General features: G+C 51.2%; 2 protein-coding genes across 2 annotated transcripts in view; one reads left to right on the top strand and one right to left on the bottom strand.

The window, feature by feature from the left end:
• The first annotated feature begins 2,688 nt into the window (after positions 1-2,688).
• Positions 2,689-5,961, top strand: gatd3l (glutamine amidotransferase class 1 domain containing 3, like). Its single transcript, XM_066714216.1, has 7 exons — positions 2,689-2,903; positions 3,778-3,830; positions 4,326-4,439; positions 4,639-4,770; positions 4,983-5,075; positions 5,157-5,322; positions 5,569-5,961. The coding sequence occupies exons 1-7, from the start codon at positions 2,787-2,789 to the stop codon at positions 5,701-5,703; spliced, it is 810 nt and encodes a 269-aa protein (XP_066570313.1). The 5' UTR covers positions 2,689-2,786; the 3' UTR covers positions 5,704-5,961.
• A 752-nt stretch (positions 5,962-6,713) lies between these two features.
• The window catches only part of LOC136759292 (uncharacterized), a 30,587-nt gene continuing 15,954 nt past the window's right edge, over positions 6,714-21,346 (bottom strand). Inside the window, exons 4-22 of the mRNA XM_066714215.1 lie at positions 20,946-21,092; positions 19,993-20,144; positions 19,786-19,894; positions 19,191-19,332; positions 18,931-19,076; positions 18,532-18,674; positions 18,097-18,237; positions 17,824-17,940; positions 17,553-17,703; positions 17,289-17,400; positions 16,850-17,025; positions 16,512-16,750; positions 16,346-16,430; positions 16,040-16,210; positions 15,515-15,551; positions 11,179-14,841; positions 10,742-10,929; positions 10,305-10,491; positions 6,714-10,067 (exon numbers count right to left, since the gene is read on the bottom strand). Of these exons, the coding sequence (XP_066570312.1) occupies positions 10,316-10,491; positions 10,742-10,929; positions 11,179-14,841; positions 15,515-15,551; positions 16,040-16,210; positions 16,346-16,430; positions 16,512-16,750; positions 16,850-17,025; positions 17,289-17,400; positions 17,553-17,703; positions 17,824-17,940; positions 18,097-18,237; positions 18,532-18,674; positions 18,931-19,076; positions 19,191-19,332; positions 19,786-19,894; positions 19,993-20,144; positions 20,946-21,092 (6,095 nt within the window). The 3' untranslated portion in view covers positions 6,714-10,067; positions 10,305-10,315. The remainder of the gene's footprint in view (positions 10,068-10,304; positions 10,492-10,741; positions 10,930-11,178; positions 14,842-15,514; positions 15,552-16,039; positions 16,211-16,345; positions 16,431-16,511; positions 16,751-16,849; positions 17,026-17,288; positions 17,401-17,552; positions 17,704-17,823; positions 17,941-18,096; positions 18,238-18,531; positions 18,675-18,930; positions 19,077-19,190; positions 19,333-19,785; positions 19,895-19,992; positions 20,145-20,945; positions 21,093-21,346) is intronic.

Here is a 21,346-nt window from a genome sequence, read left to right as displayed (position 1 = left end):
TTGAAATGTTCCCAATTTTCAGTTTGTTCCAGATTGTGACACCTATCTGTGTGAAGAAGTGTCTCCTGTTTTCCGTCTTGAATGCCTTGAAGTCCAATTTCCATTTCTGTCCCCGGGTGCGTGTGTCCCTGCTGATCACTACTCCACACTACTGCCCTTGATGGTGTCATATATAATTAGTCTAATTGAAAAATGAAGTCTCTCCAGCCCCTGCTTTGCAGCATAGAAACTCACATTATATAGGCAAAACTGCAAATTTTACATTTATCTTTTGGCCAGTAAAACGATACCTTACGATACAAACTTTTTAAATACATTGTGTCACAACATTTAAGACTCTCAGACAGTGTTAGTTGCAATTGAGTTAAGAAGCTGCGATCTCCTGCATACAGGATAATGACAGGCTTCCCCTCATGGTGAGCAGAGGACACATGCAGGGGATTGGGCTAGGAGAGCTCAGGGGACATATAGGCACCAGCTTGTGTCTCTGTCTTTGTCTCCCTCTCTCTCTCTGCCCAGCCGAGTCAAAAGCAGTGTGGGGCTGAGGTTAAGCAGCTCTGCACCCAGCCATTCCCCCACTGCACCATTCCCTCCACAAGCTGTTTTCTCAGAGTAAGATCATCTCCTCATCTTCTCATTATCCCATCTTTTTTTCTTTCTTTCCCATTTACTCATTCTTTCTTTCATTAATTTTTCTCATGTTTTCTTTCCTTCTTGGAAGTGAGTAGCCTAGGTGTGTCAGGGCACAGTAAGAGTTTGAAGCTGAGATGAGGGGCTGTATTGAACTTTTACCCATAATTCCCTGTATGTGGCCATACATATCTCGCATACCTATAATTGACTTCCTGTTGCCACCAGTCTCTGCAGGATTTTTAAAGCTTTTGTCCCGTTTTGCACAATTCACTCCATTGAACTGCAGCTAGCGTTCCCAATCTAAGCTTTTTACCACACCCCCTCCCCCCAAAGCCGAGTTTCTGTGTGTACAGCTCTCTAAATTGTTTGCTAATCCACTCTCTGTCCATCCTCTTGGAATACATCCTTACCTTCAGTTTTTTACATTATCCTTTTATAAAGCATGTGGAGCACATTGTGTCAGTGTCTTTAATGTGTGTATGTGTGGGTGTCTGTCTTTAGGCTGCAAAGGGTTCCTGCCCTTGGTTTGGTTTGCAGACAAACCAGTGACACCACATATAATTGAAAATCTCTTTCTCCTTCACTAAGAGCATTACAAGGTAATGTGCTTAAGAGGACAAATTTCCTGGGTCTGCCACAGACACTGAAGAGCACAGTTGTGAGACAAGCAAATGTCCCCAGCATGCTCCAGGCCTGCCTCCCCAGACCTTCCCTCATTTATGTGTGTATGTATGTTTATGTATGTATTTACTTATTAAAAACGACTCACTGATTTGCAAATTCTAACGCGACATCAATGCACATGAAAGTTAAAGACATATATATTCTTAATATGTATGCAAACTAACACAATACCCATATCTCCACACACTTTTGGATGGAGAGAGCGGGCTGTTATTCTTATGCACAGTAGCAAATGCGAGCACTTGGGTGGGAAGGCCTTTGACAACATGCCTGGCTTATGAGACACTAGTCCTCTCGGGGGCCTCCAGCTCTCTCAGGAGTTGGCCCTCTTGTTGGGCTATAGAGACACATGGTTTTCCTCAGCACTACGGCACACTGTGTGCTTTGTGTTACCTTTAAGAAATGAACTGGTTCAGCGACTGGGCTTCTGAGCTCCAGACAGTCCTTTTCGTTTGTTCGTCGCAGAACCCTGCCAGACTGGGGCTTTTTCTCCAGGAACAGAGCTGGCCACCTCCACCAATTTACCAATCACCGCACGTTGGGACAGAATGTGGACGTAAAATGCCAGAAATTCAGCCCAGGAAGCAACGGATTCCACAATCGCTGCAGCAACACCATGCATGGTGGCAGTCGAATCACCTGGCCCAACAGCATGCCTGGAGACCTGCTTATGTAACGTACGCCTGACTTCTGGATCTTGGCAGGGTGGCACATTTCCTTTGGATGGACACCAACAAAGCAGGGCAGGGTGTGTGTGTGTAGGTCCAGTCCTGAGAGGCCACAATGGGTCCTACCTGTCACTCCTCTGAGTCTCTACATTATTAGTAAGTGGTCGCAGGTCCCCTCTTGTCTGTGTCTTCACATTCACGTTCCCCAGAGACCGTCAGAGGAAGGAAGACCCATGAGAACTAGTTCCGCCATTCTGGAAAATAATAATAATAATAATAACAATAATAATAATAATAATAATAATAATAATAATAATAATAATAATAATAATAATAATACTGTTTAAATTCCTTGACATACAGCAAAGTACTCATTACAAGGATGACTGTCACAGGCAGGCTGGGGGTGACAGACAGTTCAGAGGTAGAGATTAAGAGAGATTAACCACCGCGTCCGTGGATTGTGCACAGGAGATCAATCCACGAAAAAAATAGAAAAAACCACTATGCTTTAAATCTGCGGGGCCAGCTGAGAGATTACTGAACCGCCCTAATGAGATTCATGGGCCGGTATAATTAGAAGAGCGCCTGGAAAAGATAAAAGGTTGCTTCAGAACAACACGTTTATATTATCCACTCAGGAAATAAGCTTACGGGTGACGTCAGGCGGAGCGGGGTGGATAAATACGAGCTCCCATGGCAGTTCACTTTTCGTTAACGGACGATTCGGCTCGGTTCGGCTAGGCTCGGTTGAGTTCGGTTCTGTTGCGGTGCTGTAAGCGAAGGCTGTAGAAGGGAAACATGCTGGGGTCCAGAGCTCTGCTGGCGAAGCAAGTGGCGGCGGTGCTGACCCGCCAGCCGGCCTGTCTGGCTCACCAAGGCGACTGGGGCAACTGGGGCAACACCAACATCGCTGTGGTAAGTGTGGAGGGAGGGAGGGCCCGGCCCCCTGGTGCCATGGGGGGCCGTTTCTCCTGTCACTGGGTGTGCGGTTGGGTATGGAAGGACAATTTGAGTATTGGGTCAAAGGAAAGAAAAAGAAAACAATAATTATGAACTGTATTATTAATAATTATTAATTACAAACGTTAACCTGTGTATCACTTTCTGCCAAATTATATACAGTCTATATATTTATACACTCACACACACATTCATTAACAACATGCATTGCTATATTACGCATGCTTAATTGTGTATAACAATTATATAAGGGATATTATACAGATTTTGCGCATTACCAAGCACAATGTATTTTTATCATGAAAAGGTGAATGGTTCTCTGCTCGGCTGGCATTAATGGTGATATTAATTGAATTAATCCCCCTTCACTTACTGTGAGATGCAGGTTGTGGGGCAGCATGGACCCCTGCGGTGGCCGCTGCTCCTCGGCGCTAAATCCCGACATTAGACGCCAAATCGCATTTACAGCACTCCTCACATAGCTAACCTACACAACGGAAGAAACTGACTTGCTAAGAAAGTACAATCACACTGCAGCAATGTGCAACGCCCGCTTTGCAGGTTTCGTTGTAACATTCACTGTGACAGTTGACTGTTAGATGCATTTCAGTGGACCCTATTTCATGCATTTTAATTGTACCTGTACCAACTGTTGAAAAAACGTCATTGTTATTTTTCTACACTCTAATAAATCTATTAGAAATCTATTCACTGTCCTTTGCTTTACCACTCCCCGTATTGTGTTCTGGTTGACACTGTATTAGCAACAGTATTTATATTATTTATGATCTATATTCAAAATGTATTGTTCTCTCTCTCCCCTGTCCAGGTGTTCTCCGGCTGCGGCTGGTGGGATGGTACCGATGTCCACGAGGCAACATAGTGAGTATGACCAGGGCAGGGCGGTGGGAGCGCTTTAAACACACAGGATGCTTTTGGACAGCTACACAGTCACACAGATTGTTCTCACTATTATCCGCAAGGCTGTCAGGAGGCGATGCAGTGAACCCTGTTTGTATGCTCAGCCCAGAGTTCAGCTATCGGACTGGTGTGTTTTGTTAGTCTGTATCCCGACTCGAACCAGATGCCCACTCCCCTAGAGCCCAGGGATTGCACAGCTTGGATCCTGGGTGCCTACAGGTCGTTAAGCACTGTACTGTGGTCCTTCCTGCTGCAGCACTCCCTATTCTTTGCCCCTAGCAAATCCTCCTCCTGTTTAATCGAATCCACCAGGACTGTCAGGGAGAATCTTTTGGTTGGGAAATCTGTTTGGAAATTGCCTGTTGCAAATGAAAAACTGCCCCAGTGTAAATCCCTCTTCTAACACCCCCACCCCGACTCCCACTGGCCGCCCTTCTCTGCCCCTCTCTCTCACAGCACCATGTACCACCTGAGCCGCAACGGAGCCCGGTTCCAGATCTTCGCCCCCAACCAGCAGCAGATGCACGTGATGGACCACATGAAGATGCAGCCCATGTCAGGGGACAACAGGTACCTCCTACCTCTGACCCCCAGAATTCCTAAGCCCCTGTCCTGGGTGGTCCACTGAGCCTCAACACTGGCACCAGCCACCCTGACTGTCTACTCAACAAAATGTCCATGTGTCTTGACCGGTCCCTGCGTCTCTTATCTGTCCGCGTGTGTTTTTCCCATCCCTGTGTCCCTGATGTGTGCCTGTGTCCCTGTGCAGAAACATGATGGTGGAGTCGGCCCGGTTCTGCCATGGTGATGGGAAGATGCAGATGCATGACCTAGCCAAGCTGGATGTCAACAGCTTCGATGCCATTATCTTCCCTGGGGGTCACGGGATCACCAAGAACCTGTGAGACTCCGGACACTGAGAGGGAGGACATGGGAGGGAGGGGAGAAGGAGAGAAAGAGAGAGAGAGGGAGTATGTGTGTGTTGTGACTGTTGTGTGTGTGCCTGTTTCTTGCGACTCTGTTGTGTGTCTGTGTGTGTGCTATAACTAATTGTTTGTTGAGGTTGAGCTGTGCGTGTATGTCTTAAGATGTGTGCGTGTTCGTCTGCCACAGGTCCACTTTCCACAATGATGGGAAAGACTGCAAGATCAACCATGAGGTGGAGAGAGTCCTCAAGGAGTTCCACCGCAACCGCAAACCCATTGGGTATGCACCATTTTGTATTTCACTACCCTGTATAATCCCCACATTGTTCCACCTGACCTCTGACCTCTGACCCCATTGCAGGCTGTCCAGCATGGCCCCCATGTTGGCATGCCGTGTGCTGCCCAGCCTGGAGGTCACCATGGGGCACGAGCGGGACGAGAGCAGCCGCTGGGGGCGCTGGCCGCAGACCAGCATGGTGCAGGCGGTCAAGAGCATGGGGGCGCGGCACAGCCCCCGGGAGCCTTACATATCCTTACGCACAAAGACACACACAAACACACAACCCCCGGGAGCCTTACATACCCTTTCACACAGAAACACACAGAAACACACACACACACACACACACACACAGACCCAGTCCGACACATTCTGTCAGTAGTTCTTGCCCTAGTTGTTGTGCTCTTGCTCTGGCCTTGTCTGTTGTGTGCTCTGCTGCCGTCCTTGCTGTCCCATCTCAGGCTGTTGTCTTCCTTAACGCCTGCCCCTCCACGAGGTGTATGTGGACGAGAAGAACAGGGTGATCACCACGCCCACCTTCATGTGGGAGACGGACTACCACTACCACTACATCTTCGACGGCATCGGCAACATGGTCAAGCATGTCATGCGCATGTGTGCGAAGTAACAGATGCACGTGTGTGTGTGTAGGATAGATAGAGGTGGGTAGAGAGAGGGAGCAGGAGAGGTGGAGACAGAGAGATGAGAGGGAGAAGGAAAGACAGACAGGACTGCAGGAGAGATGGAGGAGAGAGAAAGAGAGAGGACTGCAGGAGAGAGAGAGAGTGTGTGTGCGAGAGAGAGAGAGAGAATCCCGGAAGTGTGCCCGTTCATTAACATGTACCTAACACACACAGTTGCAATAAAGCGTGAAAAAGGGAACCTGGCTCTTGTGTGAGGATTTCTTCATTGGTAGTGTGTCCAGTTTGTTTGCTGTTTGGTCAAATTTGTTCGAGTAAATTAATAAATAAGTAATGAGGATCTGGTCAGGAGGTGATGAAGAACAGATCTTTAGTTTTGGGAACTGCAACTTGGGATCATAAACATTAATGGTCCGGCAAGATAACAGCTGCCCTCATGGAACAACAGGCTGTGCTGGGGAGAAATGTAGTCAGAGCCGCCCTCCCATCCAGGGTCAACCCATGGTAATAGAGGTCACCTATCCCAGCCCAGTCCAACCCATCCCATTCCAGTCCGTCTCAACTCAGTCCAGCTCTGCTGACCAGGTAAGGCAGCTAGAAGCTACAGCAGCCAACACCACTATGCTTCAGGGGGGCAAGTGACAAGAGACCTCTGCTAAGCATTTGGTCTTATGTTCTTATGCTCGTTAAGCAATTAGCTCAACTAGGAAACAAAGAGCTCAGGCCCCAGGGAAGGATCAGAAGATACCGAGGGGAAGTGGGGGTTTGGGGCCCGTCCTTGACACATCCAGATCAGCACACGTCACAAACATGACAACCAAACAAAAACCCGTGCCGCCCCAACCCAAGGGATTTTGAGCACTGAAGTGTTCTGCTGGCACTGTGCTCGTCTGATACGCAAATGGCTAAAACCCAGCTGTTCATGACCCTTCCACCTGCGAGAGAACAGTTAGTGTCCTCTGTTCATTGTGGAAACACATGGGACACACAGGGCATCTTAAAATCAACTGATTCCAATTTATTCGATCTCCAACAAACACATATAAAAAACATCAAAAAAACAAAAACATTAACAAACAAAGAAAAACAACACAATAGACTTTATCATCTGAGCCCCTCCTTTGTACAAAATTTGAAAAATGACTTTAAAAACAAATGTTTATTTTTATCCATGAAAAATTCTGTATACAAAAATATTAAATACACAGCGAATTCTTAAATAAAAGATAGGCTTCTATCCCGTCTTCATTTTTCTCTTTAGAGTTTGTATTTTTTTTATATATATATAGTTTTTTTTTTTTTTTTTAAGTACCGTAAAAAAATCATAACTATTCACTTTTCTCTTTTCTTTTTTTTCTTAATTCGAAAAAAAAACGTCAGAGCAGTGACATTAAGAACCCTGGAAACAAAATGGTGGACCAAATCTCACCTTCGACCGACCCTGACATGCGATGTAGGCAACTGTACCCCATCGCCATCTCATTTATGATCAGGGGCCACTTTCTGCTGGTTATATATCAAAATGCGACAGGGTGCAAGTTTGTCATTTCTCGAATCGCAGGTACTGTAGGTCAAAGCTTTGATATGGTTTCTCTCCAATATCTGTTTCAGTCTACAAACAAACAAAATAACAAACAAACATTTAGGCATTTAAAACACAGAGAGCAGAGATGGCTGTGGCCCCAAGGAACAGCGCATGAGTGACACTCAGTGGACAGAGATACAGCACAGCGAGACCCAGAGCGCCCCTCACTGACAGGAAATGGGAGGAGTCCCCAACATTCAGTCCCCACCCCCGTTCCCTTTTTGTTGATTTTTAAGTTCCTCCCAGACGCTTTTATCTCCAGGCCTCTCCTGTTATTGGCTGTGCTCACCTGCTGGTTAACAGTCATGACAGTAGCACTTCGAGTCAGGACGTCTATTGAGGGGAATTTTAATGTTCAGAGTGTTTTGGTTCTTACTGTATTAACAGAACTGCTCCTGCTTTGGACTCGTGTGCTTAAGTGTGGATTTGAATTTATATTTTGTACAGTTTTAGTTCCAGCCCGCCAGTTATGCAGTGGGACTGATTAAGTGGATTGACTGGGCCAGTTGAATCCTTCACCACAAGCTGCCAATTATGTAACAGGCAGTGTGTCTTTGACTCCAAATAATCTTTTAAGCCTTTTTTTTTTCGAAGGGGTGAAAAGGACCTTAAAACAATGTGGTGTATGTCCAATAAGTGACATGATTCAGGGAAGGATTGGAGAGAGAAAGGGCTCCAGGCCCAGGAACAGAAGGGCAGAAGATGCTGAGTTTGAGATTGTGGTAGTTACCCTGCATAATTCAGAAAATGCACACAGTTTGGGGGCGATATCCACCTTTAAGCGCCCCATGTTTCTCAAAGAAGAATGTTGGAAACGCAGCATTCTGATGTAGATTTGCGGGCACTGAAAACGAAGGCTGCTTGCAACTGTGTGAGCCCACAGCACCCTTTGCTGTGACAGTAGGGGTCTTCACACAGTGAGAGCCCCCCCATCACCACTCCTAATCCCCCCTGATCCCTTACTGCAGCGCTTGCTAGAAAACACATTCCTGCAAGTGGTTCAGCCAGGGATACTGACAGCGGAGTGAAAAAACAGAACATTAACAGAAACAAACTAAAAAACAAAATAAAACATGTTTCTCCCCTTTTATACTTCTTCAGTGAATGCAGGCAGACTGCAGAGCAAGAGGCAGCAACATCAACGCCAGAGTCAGCAAAAGCAGGGCAGATACATCTTTATCAAACATATTTCCTTGCATTTATGTTATAATTGATGTGATATATTTATGATGCACAGTGCCCATAAATATATCACATCAATTATAACATAAATGCAAGGATAAATGTTATACATTTTTGCTCTAGGAAGCTGATCCAGAGGTTTTTCCCGCCTGCATCCAAGCGCCTTGATATATTTTGACCTGCCTCGATAGCGGATCGATCGATCGCTTGACTGATTGACTGATAGCACCGATTGACGGCTCTAGTAAACCCTTGCACAGGAGCACAAGCTGCTGGGTCTCTGGAGTTGGCATGGAAACTGGCCAGCAGCGTTGCAGTCAGCTTACAAACGTCTTGAACATAAACAACACATCCCTACAGGCTGGGTGGCTCCCCAGCTCTGTGTCAGCTGTAAACACTTTGGAAAAAAAATCCCATAGAAGCCTCTGTGATCAAAAGCTTTCAGAGTTTCTGCCCTTTTTCTTGTCTTTATCAAAGTTACACATTCCTGCATCTTTCTTCCAAGATATAATTTCTATCTGAAAAAATACACTTTATATATCAGTGTAAAGCTGTATTTGAGTAAAATTCATATTCGTAAGGATTTGTCAATAAAAATATCTCATCTTAATTAAAAATATACCTGATGTGTGAGTGTTCAGGAAGCTCTATAGGATTTTTCCAGCTGTTTCGGACTCCTTTGCTATATCATTATAGATACAACATCCCTCCTAAAACATCAGGGATCTGGACTTTACCCATAAATGACAAGATGCTTAAAAATAGAAAAAATATTGATTCTCCCATTTATTCAGAGCACACCGACTCATATACGAAATATGAGGTGCGCTGGTATTTAAGTTTCTTTTTAGTTTAGTCTGTGTGTGTGTGTGTGTCTTTATGAGTAAAATCCAGGCCTTACCAACAAACAAGCAAATAAAAATGAAGAAAAACAATCCACAGTCCACAACAAGAATAAGCTAGTGATTGAAAAAACTGTCTTCAGCGCACCACCACCAGAGCACCACAGTAAGAACAACACGCACGGGGCCACACACACGAACAGGAGTAAAACAACAACAACAACAACAACGTCAAAACAACCAGAACACATACGATTCAGCGAACGAACAGTCCTCGCTGCTATGGCTTCGTACCTGGATAAAGCTGTCCCGTGGATTATGGCAATCGACAATTGATCATAACAATTCGGGGGCAAGGAATGTGGTGTGTCCGTCCAGCTCCCCCCGGCGCTGTAAGGTGCCCATGGGGTCTTAATGAAGGGGCCACACACTGTCAGTCTCCACACTGTGAGAGAAGGGAGCCCTGGCACAGATCAGGGCGCACAGTTTCAGTCGGGTTGCCTCCTCTGTTTTTACAATCGGTCGCTTTGCTCTCTGTTCCGTCCCTGCAGCGTTTATCTCTCCGTGTATTGGTTTATTGTTCTGCCAGCAGTCCAATCGCAATCTTTTTTCCCCCGACCCACGTACAGGCTGTCCAATGGTGAGACCCCTAGCGTCCGGCGGCCGTCCATTTGTGTGGGTGCGGGGGTGCGAGTGGGCGGGCGGAGGCTTCAGGAATTGGCTGGCCGCTCCTCAGCAGAATCTTTAACACAGACAGATGGAGAGTTAGATGCTGAGCAGCACATCTGGAGCACAACAGCTGTGACACAAGACAGGGGCGAAGTGAGAAGAAGCATGACTGACAGACAGACAGACAGAAGGACAGCAGGCTTTCCTCTGTCGGAGGTTCAGGCTGGTGGAAGGTAATGTGAAATACAGGCAGGCAGACAGTGAGGCTAAAGCACCAGGTAGTCGGACAGACAGAAGGGGAGGGACGGACCGTGGGGGGGGTCAGAGGAGCGCAGTGTCGGAGCCGTGGGCGGGGCTGGGGCTGGTGTCGGCGGCTGGGGGGGCGGGGGGGTGTTTGGCGGCCTGCTGGGTGCGGCGGTACTCCTGGAACTCACGGCGCAGGGCGTTGAATCGCTCCTCACTGAGAGAGCCGCCCCAACGCGGGGCCGACAACACACCTGGAGCAGAGACAGGGAGAGAGGGAGGAGGGGAGGAGGAGAGGGATGGAAGAGGAGCAAAATGAGGAAGGAACCTAAGTAGAGGGACAGACATTCAGGCAGGCAGACAGACACAGACACACAGACACAGGGAGAGACAGACAGACACACAGACAGAAAAACAGACACATAGAGAGACAAATAGATACACAGACAGACAGACACATAAATAGAAAGACTGAATCACAGAGACACAGGGACAGACTCTCACCCTTCCCCTGCAGCTCCCTCAGTGCGATGGTGGAGCGCGGCCTCTCTCTCCTCCTCTCCCTCTCCCTCTCGCGCTCCCGCGCTCCGGTCTCCCCCGGCCCATACCCGCGCAGCGTCTCCAGGATCTCGGAATCCACACCGAAGTCCCCGGTGTCCCACTCATAGCTCTCGTCCACAGACGTGTTCCTCCTGCACACGGACAGACGCACGCACACAGAGGGACCGACGGACACGCAGAGGGACAACGAGCTCGGGTCAAAGGTCACGAGAAAGCATGCAGTTCTGGCCACACTGGCCACATAGTCAGATCACCGCTAGAAGGATAAATCGACAAAGGTTGAAAAGACAACAAAAGAATACAAATCACAGATATAAATGGATATGATCCGAGTTAATGAATGAATTGGGGAGTTAATGACTGGACTCCGAGTTACTCACCTTTTGGTCGCTCTCTTCTCCTGCAGGTCGAGCGCTGACCTCTCCAGCCGTGCGCTCTCCTCCGTGGTCTCGGGGGAGCCGGTCAGCGAGGGGGTGAGGGAGAGGGAGTAGCGGAGGAGGGAGGGCGCGTAGGTGGGGCCCACGCTGCCCCTGCCGCTGCTCTGGCTGGCATAGCTGCCCCGCGCCTCCTTGGCGTCCCGGTGGTCCCTCATCATCTCCGCCTCCGCCTCCCTCCCCTTCTCCAGCTCTGGAGGGCGGGGCTCGAAGGGGGCGTGGTAGGGAGAGGGCCAGCTGAAGCCCCTGGGCAGGAAGGCTCTGACGGGGCCCCGTATCGAGTCAGGGTGGGGCAGCAACAAGTCTCCCCCATCCCCGGGCTGTGGTAGGGGGGCTTGTGCCAGGTGGGGGGGCCCTGAGAGCACCGCTTTAGTCTGCGCGGTTCCCGGTCCGTTCTGGTACTCGAACGGCCACTTGGGCGTCTCCGGGAATGCCACCACTGTCCGTCTTCGTTGGTGCACCTCCAGTTCCTGCCTGGGAGGAGCATCTCCAGGCGCCACCTGCACACCGGTCCGCACTGGAGGTCTGTAACCGGCTGGCCCCTTCAGGAAAGGCCCTGGTTTCGGGTAGAAGCTGGATGAAGGGCTGCGGCCCAGGCTGTGCGACTTGATACGGACGTCCGGGAACGCCAGTTCATCCTGGAAGCACCTCTCAGAGAGCTGAGGTCTGGGGTTCTCGAAAGTCTCCCACTTCTGGGATCCCAAGCTGAGGGATTTCCTCAGGAAAGGCCCTGGTCTGTCGGCTGAGGACAGAGTCCTGCTTGGGCCGCTGCTGACTGATTTCTTCATGAAGGGCACAGGGGATTGATAGGATCGGTTACTCCTACTGCCCTGAGCTTCCAGGATAAATCGGTGTTTTTGATGGCGTTCAGACGCAGGATCCCTTTTTCTATCCAAAGGGTTGGATCCGGTAGCGTGGGGTTCATTTTGGTGATGTGCCGCCTTCCCAGCGGAGCCAGCACCAAGATTGTTTCTGGCCTGCCCTGCCTCTAAGGCCAAATCGGTCTTGTCTTTTAGGAAAGTCCCAGGATTTGGACCAAAAACAGGCCTGTCATCTTTGTTATCATCTGGTTTGGTTTCGCACTCCAAACTGGGAGTCGGAAGGCTTCTCTCCAATGTAGGCCAACCTTTCTCCAAATGCCCTGCTTTCGAGCTGGAATTCGAAGATTCAAGCCTGTCTATGAAAAGTCCAAGCTTCTGTGCCTCACTGGGCACTGAGTCGCCACAGAAACTATGGCTAACTGCCGTCTTATCGTCCAAAACACTCGCACATTTTTGGCTTGAACAGGCCTCCCCATTTTCCTGCACACAAGCTTCACGGTCCCTTGTAACTGACTCTGTCTCGTCTCTCAGGCAACTCCCAGACTGCTGGCTGGAGATAGGCCCAGATGAGTCCACATCTTCTGTCTCCTCCATCGGCTCGTCCACGCTCATTTCGATGAAACCTGGGAGGCTCAGATATTCCAGGATGGCGCTGGTCTGGAGAAGAGATGCCCTAGACCTCTGCAAGGAACCCACGGAATTAGGGGAGCACTGCGGCTTCTGCTTCGGTTTCAAGGAATCGGACAGTTTGCTGATGGAGAAGGCTGACTGGTCACTGTGGACGTCATTGTTCTCCACTAGAGGTAGAGTGGACATCCTGCTGGGGCTGTCAGCGAAGAGGTATTTATCGCTCTTTCTCGAGCGCACCCTGATCCCCTCTTTCTCAAAGTCTGAGGACAGCAGGGTACTGTTGTCTGGGGGCTGCGGCCTGCTCTCACCCTCCCTCTCCTCCTCCTCCTCTCCTGCCGTCCCCCAGCCCCTCCCTCGCTCATACCCTGGGAAGGCAGAACTGGCCAAGAGTCTCTCATCTTTCTCGTCCCGCTCTTCCTTCTCCATTTCCAGGCTGCTGCTCTGGCTGGCGTCAGGACAGAGGGACGGGGGACTGGAGCATCTCTCCCTCTCCGACCCAGTCCTGGAGACACAGCTGACCTGTCCTAACCTCTGTTCCAGCCTATCTGCTTTGGACTGCAGGGTGGCCCTGGAGGAGTACGTGTCCACTAGTGTTTCAGTCGTTCTCTCTCCTGCTCCCTCGGAGAGGAAGGTAACAGCAGATGACTCCTCCTCTGACTCCCCTCTCCAGCCCTCTTCAGGCAGAGAGTGACCCATCTCCCTCTCTCCCCTTTCCTCTCCTCTCTCGGGGTACCGGGACTTGGCTCCCCTGACGTCCCCGGGAGGACCTTGAGGGAGGGGGTCAGAAGTCGGGGAGAGGAGGGAGGAAGAGAGAGAGGTGCACTGGGTGACAGGCGACTCCGAACGATCATGGGCCCCCGAGACCTCCGATTCTTCGCCCCCGGCCTTGACCCTGGACACGGCAGGGGCGGTGACCTTCTCCAGGGGGCTCTGGGCCGGGACCAGGCTGGTCACGGAAGTCACGGGGCTGATGTCCCAAGGAATGAAGGAGGAGGATACAGACACCTGGCTCAAGGGGCTGCTGGTGTTCCCAAAATAGCAGCCCTTCCGGAAGCCGCTCGCCCTGTGTGCCTGCCCAGTTGCCATCTTGCTTTTGGCCCTGAAAGTGACCTCTTGCAGCTTCCACACCGGCTCCTCGTCCTCCTCCTCCTCCTCCTCCACCGCCTCTCTCTCCTTCCCTCCGGTCCCCGTACGCAGGCTACCCTGGCTCACCGATCTGTCCCCGTCCCTCCATCCCTCTCTCTTCCAGCCGGTGGTGTAGCGCTCCAGTTCTCTCTCCATCTCCTCCCTCTCTCTTGCCAGCTGGAAGCACTTGCTCAGGCTCTCCACCCCCCTCTCCCTCTCCATCTGGGACACCAGCGTACTCGCATTCGTCAGCTGTCTCTCCTTCTCCAGGGGAAGGTAGCTGGAGTGCCTGTACCGCTCCCTCTCCCGCTCCCTCTCCCTCTCCCTCTCCCGCTCCCTCACTTTCTTCAGAGCGGTCCAGTTGGGGTCGTCCTCCCTCGTCTGCCCCGACATGCGGTACTTCTTCAGGGAGTCCCGACTCCTCTTCTCCTCCTTGCGGTCCACACTCCCGCCCCGCACCTCCTCCTCCTCCAGTTCCCGGTAGCTGCCCCCTTCCTCGTCGCTGTAGAAGCAGGCGCTCTTGGAGAAGTTCTTGGCCATCATGCGGACCCGGCCCGGGGAGGTTTGGGGGCCGGCGGGGAGAGGCAGGTCCACGGTGAGGGAGAACGGGGAGGGGGACTCCTTCTTCTCCGAGAGGTAGTCCGATTTCGGGGAGCCCCTGCGCAAGGAAGGGGTGCAGGGCTTGGATGCCCCTAAGCATTGGGGGAAGTCTTTCTTCAGGCTCTTCTTGACCTCCTCGTACGGCGCCACCATGAAGCGCCCGTCGGGGCCGCGGGAGATGGACTCGATGGCGGCGGTCGGCGAGGGCAGGCCCCCCAGGTGGCTCTCGAACAGCGTGTAGCGGGGGGGCGGCACCGAGTGGGAGAGCAGCTGGGTGCGCTGGTCCTGGTACTCACTGCGGCTGGCCTTTTCGAAGGCGCAGCGGTCAGAGGAGGAGGAGGAGGAGGAAGGGGAGGAGGAGCGGTGGCTGAACAGCAGGGGGCACAGCTTGAGTTTTACGATGCTGTCGGGGCTGTCAGTAAGCGAGCTAGCTCTGTACAGAGATAGAGAAGAGGGGGATGGAAAGGGGGATGGAAAGGGGGAGGTAGAAAGAGGAAAGGGGAGGTAGAGGGTGATGGAAAGAGGTGGAGGGGGAGAGGAGAGAGAGAGAGGGAGAGGGAGAAAGAGAGAGAGGGGGCAATGGGGGACGGGGAAGGGGAGAAAGGGGAAAAGGAGGAGAGGGACAGAGACAGGGAGCGACAGAGAAAGATCAGTATCACTGTATTACACCAGAGCACAACAGTCAGTCAAACTAAACAAGTTACTAAACACATTCTAGAACATCCCGTGTCTTCTAAAACCTGTCAGATATTGAAGAACAAGGCCTGCGATATTTCATCCACTGTGACACCTAACCTAAGAAATGAACTTCCAAACAAACACAAACACAATCCTACAGCCATCTTGCATGTATAGGATGCTACTATAAGGCACTGAACTGGATCAAAAGAACATTTCACAACTATCAATACTAACGTCTCAGTCTCCTCCATTTGTATTTGATTTTGTTCTGAGGGGACTTGGCACTGAAATCTACGCAGACTGCACAGCTTCAGCAATGAAGGCAATGACTCGATAGTAGCAATCAACCAACCAACCAATCAATCAATCATTACAACTAAAACAAGGAAGGAAGGGACAGCCGATGAAGGTGGGAGGGCACTTACTTTGGAGACGGCCCCTTCTGGAAGGCGATTGGGAGATCTGAAAAGGTCATGAGGGGTCAAAGGTCACACAATGGTTCAAAAGTAAAATTAATGAGATGCCAAAACAAAATAAACACAAACAAACAAACAAACAAACAAAGAAAACAATAGGTGAGGTCGTGAGCAGCAGCTGGGAGAGGGAGAGCGATGGTGTAGGGCTGTAAAGGGCAGTACAGGACTGTAGGAGGCAGTAGGGGGCTATAGGGGGCAGAAGAGGGCAGTTGAAGGGCCAAAGTTGGAATATCTCTGTTTGACTATCAGACCTGTACCAATATGGCAGGAGAAAAAAATAAACGCTGAAAATGGGATGGGATTTCTCTCCTTCTCCTGCATTCTCAATCTTCCTCACTGACTTTGATTTTGGGCCTGTGGGGGGGAACACAGGGCCTGCCAATGCATACAGCGACCGTCCAAGGTTTCCAGGTCATTGTTCAAGGACCCCGCCCCCCCTTACCCACAACCCCTTTCCCTTCCCAAGATCCTTACCCTCCCTCCTCTTCCGGCGCCGCCTCTCTCTGCGGCGGCTCATGGCGCAGGCCGTCACGGTCGAGAGGATGATGGCCACGAACAGGAAGCAGACCCCGCCCACCACGCCGGCTAACAGCGGCTCTGGGAGGAGCTCCGAGAGGTGGGTCCTAGTGGGGTAGGCGCCCATCCCTGAAACAACATCGTCCCCCGTGATGTCACACCTTCCGCACTGCCCGCTCGTTTTAGAATACGAGAGATTGTTCTAGAAGCAGCAGAGCATAATAGAATAGAGCCCTCCTGGTGCTCCAGACCCCCCACACTGACCTGCAGTGGAGATGTTGACCGACTCGCTGGGCTCACTGACTATCTTCTCCCCCCGAGACAGCATCCTCAGCTCATAGTTATAGTCCTACAACCCAGAGAATATACTGTGGTAAACACTGAGAAGGGAAGTTGGTAAATTAATAAGACCCCGTCCGTATGTTTTTACCTTCAGCAGTCCCTGGACCAGTATCTCACTCTGATTGGCTTCAATCAGTCCCTCGAGCACCACCCACTCCCCTTTCTCACGCCGTGATTGGAGGATGTAGCCTGTGACGGGCGGAGACTGCAAGAGGGGTGGCAACCACTGCAAGATTACGCCTCCTGCACTCTGATTGGCCAACAAGGACCGGGGCGGAGCCAGAATGGGGATGGACTTCACTGTCGGTGGGGGTTTGCTCTGGGGAACTGAGAAATAAAGCGGGATTAAGATAAATAATTATTGATGAATCATCGTTACAATCATATTATTACTGCCATTGTCACCGGTACTGGTATGATACTGACCCAGTGTGAATGCCGTGACGATCTCGCTAAAAGGCCCGGAGCCCAGTTTGTTCTGGGGAAGGACGCTGAACTGGTACCCAGTGCCAGGGAGCAGCCCCCCCACCAGCAGGGAGCACTGTGGGGACGGCACTGCCACCGATGTCCACTCGTGCTTCCCTCTGGACACCTGCTTCAGCCTGTGTGACGGAAAGGGAGCAGGGAAGAAATGGGGACAAAAGGAGGTTTGCAAGGTGAAGGGAGAGGGATGAAGACAGAGGAAGAAGGATTAACTCAGGGAGAATACAGTACACGGAGGGACAGAGAGACAGACGGGCGGATGGAGGGACGGAGGGATAAACAAGGCATGTTTCAAGAGACAGACACCCTGGAAGACACACATGAGAGACAGAGAGAGGGAGCGGGTACAAGAGCAACACAACAGACAGACAGGCAGACGCACCAGACAGTGAATCTCTGGGAGTATCCCCCATCAAAGCCCGGCTCCCAGGAGACATTGACATTGTTGATCCCCGGAACGAGGGTTACAAGGGTCACTGCATGGGGGCTGGTGCCTGGGAGGGAGGCAGAGAGAGAGAGAGAGAGAGGTGGGAGAAGGAGGGAGAGAGGGAGTTCATAAGTACTCTGTTTTGAATTATTAATTTTGATTATGCATTTATGTGTGTGCCTGTGTCTCTGTGTGCGTGTGCGTGTAAGTCAAACTGACCCAGCACGGACACGGCGGTGCGCACGCTGACTGTGGCCACACGGTTACGAGCGCGACACTCCCACCCCCCCTGGTGGTCCTTGGCCAGCGGGCGCAGGAGCAGGGAGCCGTTCGCTGCCACTTGGTACGGAGAGCGAGGGACTAGACCCAGCTGGAGAGAGAGAGAGAGAGAGAGAGAGAGAGAGAGAGAGAGAGAGGGGATGTAAGTAGTTTGGCATTTGAAGCTTTTGAAAACAATACAAAACACTAAGGTGGGGGTGGCAGCGCTCACCTTGCTCCAGGTGATGTTGGGAGGGGGATCTCCGTTGGCCTGGCAGGGTACCACCAGGTCACGCCCCACCTCCTGCAGGTACTCTGCTCGGGGGCTCACCCGGAATGAGGGGGGGTCCTGGGACAATGGCAGAGGGGGGGGGTGAGACGATGTTGTTACAGTCAGTCAGTCAGTGTGTCAGTCAGTCAGTCAGTGTGTCAGTCAGTCAGACAGTGCGTCAGTCAGTCAGACAGTGCGTCAGTCAGTCAGACAGTGCGTCAGTCAGTCAGTGACCTGCAGGATGACGCGGGTGGGGGCGGACTGGCCCATGGTGCCATAGCTGTTGTAGGCGGTGCAGGTGTACATGCCCACTGCATCATCGTTCGCCGCTGCAATGAACACTGAGCCCTCCGAGTTCACCATCCAGCCCGGGTACTGAGAAGAGACGGGGGGGGTGGGGGAAGGGAGAGAGAGAGAGAGAGAGGGGAGTAGAGAGAAGGGGACCAAGACAGAGGAGGAGAAGGAGCAGAAAAAGAGAGATATAGATAGGGGGGAGAGAGGGAGAGAAATGTGGGGGGGAGATTTGAAGTTGTGTGGGAAGGATCCAGAGGAGGAGAGGAGGGAGAGTGGAAGGCAGGGAATTAACCAATCTGTCAAGACACGTAACCAATTAAGCAATCAAGAGGTTAACTAATTAATGAGGGGACCGAATGGGCAGTGAGTGCACACCTTGTCCAGGTTGAGCTGCCGCCCGTCCTTGGTCCAGTTGACGAAGAGCAGTGGCGGCTCAGCGCGGACCGGGCAGCTGATGGTGCCCTCCATCCCCGCGGGCAGGAACGTCTCCTCGGGCATCTCTAGCACCTGGGCGGGGTCTGATAGATAGAGGGAGAGAGATTTAGAGATTTTTTTATTTGAAAAATTACAAATGGGCATAAGTCTTACGGGGATTGAGAGAGAGAGGACAGAAAAAGTGAAGGACAGACCGAGAGGATTGAAGGGCCATGGACACAGACACACTTACACAGAGAGAGACACAGAATTACTGAGAGAAGAAAAACTGATAAATTGCAAGACTCACAAACAGACACAAAGACACACATACACAGACAGACACTCCTGCTCTCTTACGCTTGACGGTGAGGTAGGCAGAGGCAGTGGGCGGAGTCAGCAACCCATTGGTTGGCACACAGGTGTAATTCCCAGAATCCTCTGGGGTGACAGAAGAGATGAGCAGACTGCCGTCCACCAGCACCTTCACACGGCCCTTCAGAGACCTGAACAACATCACCACAGTTACACAACACACACTGCTACACAACACCCACTGTAACACACTGCTACAACATCACACACTAACAGACCAGCACTGTGTGTGCCGGGGGACTCACTCGATGTGGAAGACGTTCTTGTCCTGCTTCCACCACAGATAAGTCAGGTTTGAGGGGTAGGCTTCTGCCTGGCAGCACAGCATTGCATCCTGAGACATGTTGAGGGTGCTGTCCTCTGGCGGGACCACAATGACCGGGGGCCCTGCAGCAGAGGTCAAAAGGTCAAGAGGGATGCTCAGGAACTCACTCTAGTTCCCCAAACAGGGTTCAGTGCTCTTGTGTTCAGGGCCAAACTGCAGTCACACTGTGAGAAACCAGGCCTGCATGTCCACCCTGTGTCCACCAGAGGGCAGTGTGGCCTTGCAATTAACTTCTGAGCGCTGTAGCTTTAACGCACAGTGTCATATATTCAACATTTTGACATAAAGCAGCGACTGGTGGCCAGCTTGTACATCCAATAAATATTTTATTCCTTAGAATCTGGCAGCTTTCACTGTTGATGAACAATGACAGCATTTTCGTCACACTATGACCTCAATTATGCAAAGAAATATGATTGTTAGTTTAGTTTGAATATATATGTGTTTTTACAACAGTACGTGGATGTTGTTATGAATCAAACTGACAGAGCACGGAGATAAGGACCCACTCTGACCTTTGACCAGCAGCTGGGTGGAGTGCGTGAGGTTCTTGGACACGTGACACCTGTACACCCCTGCATTGCCTCTGCCCAGGGAGAACAGAGTCAGGGTCCCATTGAGCACCTGAGAGAGAGAGACACAGAGAGAGAAGTCACATAAAGAGGAAATTGGGATGTGTGTTGCGTGTCTGTCAGTCAGGGCCGGTAGTGACCATCCCTCACCTGCACTTTGTCTCCATTCTCAATCAGGGTGTCGTCCTTTCTCCAGGCCACGACCGGTGGAGGGTTGCCGTGGGCGCCGCAGGTCATTGCCAGCGAATCCCCTTCCAGAGCTTCCTGGACCGGGGGCGGGGTCTTGAAAAACACAGGCGGGGCTACACACAACACACACAAGAAGGACCAATCAGAGAGCTCGACGTGAGGGAGAAGAGGGGCAAGGACACCCTTTAATCGAAATATAACTATTTGTTGTTTGTGTTTTCCCTGTTCGCGAAATCCCTCCGAGACCCTTGGTCAGAGGAGGAGACGGCACTCTTGCATGTGGGAATATTAATAAGCATGATTCAGCGCTAATCACAGTTCATTAGCAGTAACCCGATCATGGCTCAGCTCCTGACCCACCCCACCCTCCCCTCCCCTCCCCTCCCCTCCCCTCCCCCCATGTTGCCAACCTGTGCAGGAGCTTCTAATTGAGGCGTTTGTCTGATTTTTAATTGCCCTCAGCTCACAAACAGAAGTTTACAAGAATGTAACAAATTACGCAGACCCGGCCGTTCCAGGGAGCAATCAGAGTAAACACGTGGGCACTGAAACCACACAACTACAGCCACATGTAATCTGGAGCCCTGGAACCAAGAAGGACCTATCTAGGGGCAATTGGTTAAATTAAAGACTTCGCTCAGCCGGGGGAACTCACACCAGACAGCCACAGTGAGGCCGGAGACTGAGACGCCCTGATGGACTAACACAAGTGTCAAGGCCAAAGCATCGGTTAGAATTTCTTACAATTATGATTATTTTCCCATGAGGACACTTTTCTTGATTACTGTAGCAATCCAGTTGGACGGTCTACGCTTCCCTGGCCATCACACTGCAAAACTCATAGCAGGACACATTAACTGGACACTCCCTCTCTCCTCACCCCTCCGCGCCCCTCTCTCTCCATGCAGACACACCTGTGATGGATAGGAAGGTCCAGGTGCCGTTCTGGAACTCATCCGTCAGGCTGTCCAGCAGCAGGATGCGGCACTCGAACCAGCCCTCGTCCTCCAGCTGCAGCCCGTCCACACGCAGGGATGCCCCTTGCTCCAGGGACACACGCCCTGTGGGACAGAGGGACAGACATGCGTCATAAGGACAGGCAGAGACCCACACCCTGGCAGACATCATTAGGAATCAGACAGACAGATAGACTTTATCATGACTCACACAGACACACGGAGACAGTGGGGACACACGGACAGACAGACACAGAGACAGAAGGGACACAGACGGAGACAGACAGTGGGGACACATGGTCAGACAGACACACAGAGACAGAGACAGTCGGGACACACAGAGACAGAAACTGCTGGGA

Source organism: Amia ocellicauda, chromosome 9, assembly GCF_036373705.1.
Source record: "Amia ocellicauda isolate fAmiCal2 chromosome 9, fAmiCal2.hap1, whole genome shotgun sequence".
NCBI lineage: Eukaryota > Metazoa > Chordata > Actinopteri > Amiiformes > Amiidae > Amia > Amia ocellicauda.
Note: the sequence above shows the minus strand (reverse complement) of the source record. Positions and strands in the feature narration are given on the sequence as shown.

Coding starts and splice junctions, on each gene's coding strand:
- gatd3l (XM_066714216.1), top strand. CDS start 2,787: ATGCTGGGGTCCAGAGCTCTGCTGGCGAAGCAAGTGGCGGCGGTGCTG. Junction 3,831..4,325: donor GATGTCCACGAGGCAACATA/GTGAGTATGACC, acceptor TCTCTCTCACAG/CACCATGTACCACCTGAGCC. Junction 4,440..4,638: donor CCCATGTCAGGGGACAACAG/GTACCTCCTACC, acceptor GTCCCTGTGCAG/AAACATGATGGTGGAGTCGG.